Below are 2,108 nucleotides of genomic sequence, written 5' to 3' on the forward strand. Positions count from 1 at the left end.
GATTAGGACAGAGATATTTGTTCCTTTGCTCGTTCCAAATAGAGTGGATTAAAATATGCAAAACAAGGGGCTCCTTGGCCCCAACCCACAACCCCAACATCCCCCCTCCCCCCGAGTCACCAAGGCGTGTCCTGACCTCGCATGCTGGACTAGGTCCTCCCTCTGGGAGTGGCCACCAGGAGCTGAGAAGGGACCAAGCCGGTTAGGCCCCTCCCGAAGCCCCCAAACTTCCTGGACCTCACTCCTGACCGTGTGCGGGAAGGGGCTCGGTGGCCGGGGAGGGGCACTAAGCAATGTACAGGGCAAGTCTCCGAGCAACAGCAAACAGGACAATTCATGCAACATTCCTGGCCCGGCGCCGTCGTGGGGGGCAGGCCGAGCCCGCGGCCCGGGGTGGGGGGCCCTGCCGGCAGGGCGCGGCGTGATGTGGGCGTCAGCTGCCCTCCAGCTGTTTGAGCGCGCGCTCGATGTTCATGCGGTGGCCCACGCGCGTGACGCCCAGCTCCACAAAGTCGTCCTTGGTGAGCGCCGGCAGGTGCGCGCCCTCGATTTCATGGTCCTCGAAGCGGTCGCGGTGCTCGCCCAGGTGGATGCTCTCCAGCCAGTCGCCCACGTCAAACTTGCTCCAGAGTTGCATTGGTTTCTGCTGGAAGGGCCGGCGTGGGCCCGGGGCACTGGGGCCAGGTGCAGGCGAAGGCAGCGGCGAAGGCGAGGGTGAGCGGCTGCGCGCACTCACGCTGCGCACCACGAAGCGCACCTCCTTGGGCTCGTGCGGGATGGAAAGGCTGGACGACTTGAGGATGGTGGGGGGCGTGAGGCCGAAGGGCCGCCCAACGCCCCCCGCGCCCGCCCCCAGCCCCTCAACCCGCTCCAGAGACGCGGGCTTCACTGGGCTCGGGGTGCGCCGCGCCACCGGGTAGCGGCTGCCGGGCCGCACAGTGTAGGAGGCCCCGCTGCCCGGGCTTGTGGGGCTGCGCTGCGCTGAGATGGTGCTCAGCTCACCAAGGCTGCTGAAGAGCCTGTGGAGGGAGATTGGGTCAAGGAAGGTGAGGGGCGCCAAATGAGGCTAGGGCGAAGATAAAGGACCAAAGGACGGAAGTGGGGGCGCGCGGAATGGCGTGAGCGATAGGGCAGGTTGTACTGATTTCCAGTCAGGGGAGAAAAGAAAGCAAGCGAAGGCAAAAGCCTTCCTGGGGAACGGGGGTGGGGTGGGGGTGGGGACGGGACGGGGACCCTATACTGAACGTGAACACAATGTGAGAGAAAGGCCAATGGCCCTCTTCACTCAGCTTGACTCAAGAGCAGCCCAACAGAGTAAAGGGAGCCTCCTCCCCCTGATCCGGAGCCGCTAGAGCTGGGTTCCGACCCTTCATTGAAGCCCTCCCATACCCCTTCCCCAGCTCTGCCTTCCCGTAGTCCGGAGACACCTGGCGCCGGCTACGCCCATGGCAAAGGCTGGCAGCTGCAGAGACGAAGCAGCCCACCCATCACAAACCCAGATACACACACAGCAGCAGCACATGCAAGGCAGGTGTGCGACAGGTGCGAGGCAGGTGAGGCAGGTTCAAGAAGACAGCAGCACAGCATGTCCACGTGAATCGCAGGCGCAGGAGGCTGTGCACTCATTAACGCCCACGGCAAACCCAGCGGAGGCCTGCTCTTGACAGGGCCGCAGCCCTACCACAAAGGGCAGAAGGCGCTCATGTCTTGACTCTCCAAACAGGACCCCAGAGCTCCAGCCCCACCCAAACCTGGCCTAGGAGGGGGGCTCATCTAGAGGGTTTTCCAGAGAAAACCACCCTCCGTTTCCATCCCTATGCCCTGCTGCGGCCAGGGGCGGCGTCAGGGGCTGTCAGGGGCAGCGAAGCCCCCCCGCAGCCAAGCAGAGCAGGTCCTGGAGGCCAAGCGCAGCCACGTGGACGGTGAGAGGCATGGGATGAGTGCTCACTTACACAGCCGGCGCTCGGGGCCACCGCGCAGCTAGACAGCGCAGCCACATGCAGATGTGCAGGGAGAGAGCAATGAGAAAGAGTGTTAGCGGAGGGCCGAGGCGGCCGGACGAGCCGCGGGGCGGGGCCAGGGGCGGGGCCCGGGCGAGGAGGGGCGGG

General features: G+C 65.0%; 1 protein-coding gene across 1 annotated transcript in view; it reads right to left on the minus strand.

Moving 5' to 3' along the window:
• Nucleotides 1-433: 433 nt before the first annotated feature.
• SHANK3 (SH3 and multiple ankyrin repeat domains 3) overlaps nt 434-2,108 on the minus strand; it is a 53,263-nt gene continuing 51,588 nt past the window's right edge. The window contains exon 27 of the mRNA XM_006888096.1: nt 434-1,019. Coding sequence (XP_006888158.1) covers nt 434-1,019 — 586 coding nt within the window. The remainder of the gene's footprint in view (nt 1,020-2,108) is intronic.

The sequence above is a fragment of the Elephantulus edwardii genome, unplaced genomic scaffold (assembly GCF_000299155.1).
Source record: "Elephantulus edwardii isolate Elephantulus edwardi_28Jun2011 unplaced genomic scaffold, EleEdw1.0 scaffold00064, whole genome shotgun sequence".
Classification (NCBI taxonomy): Eukaryota; Metazoa; Chordata; class Mammalia; order Macroscelidea; family Macroscelididae; genus Elephantulus; species Elephantulus edwardii.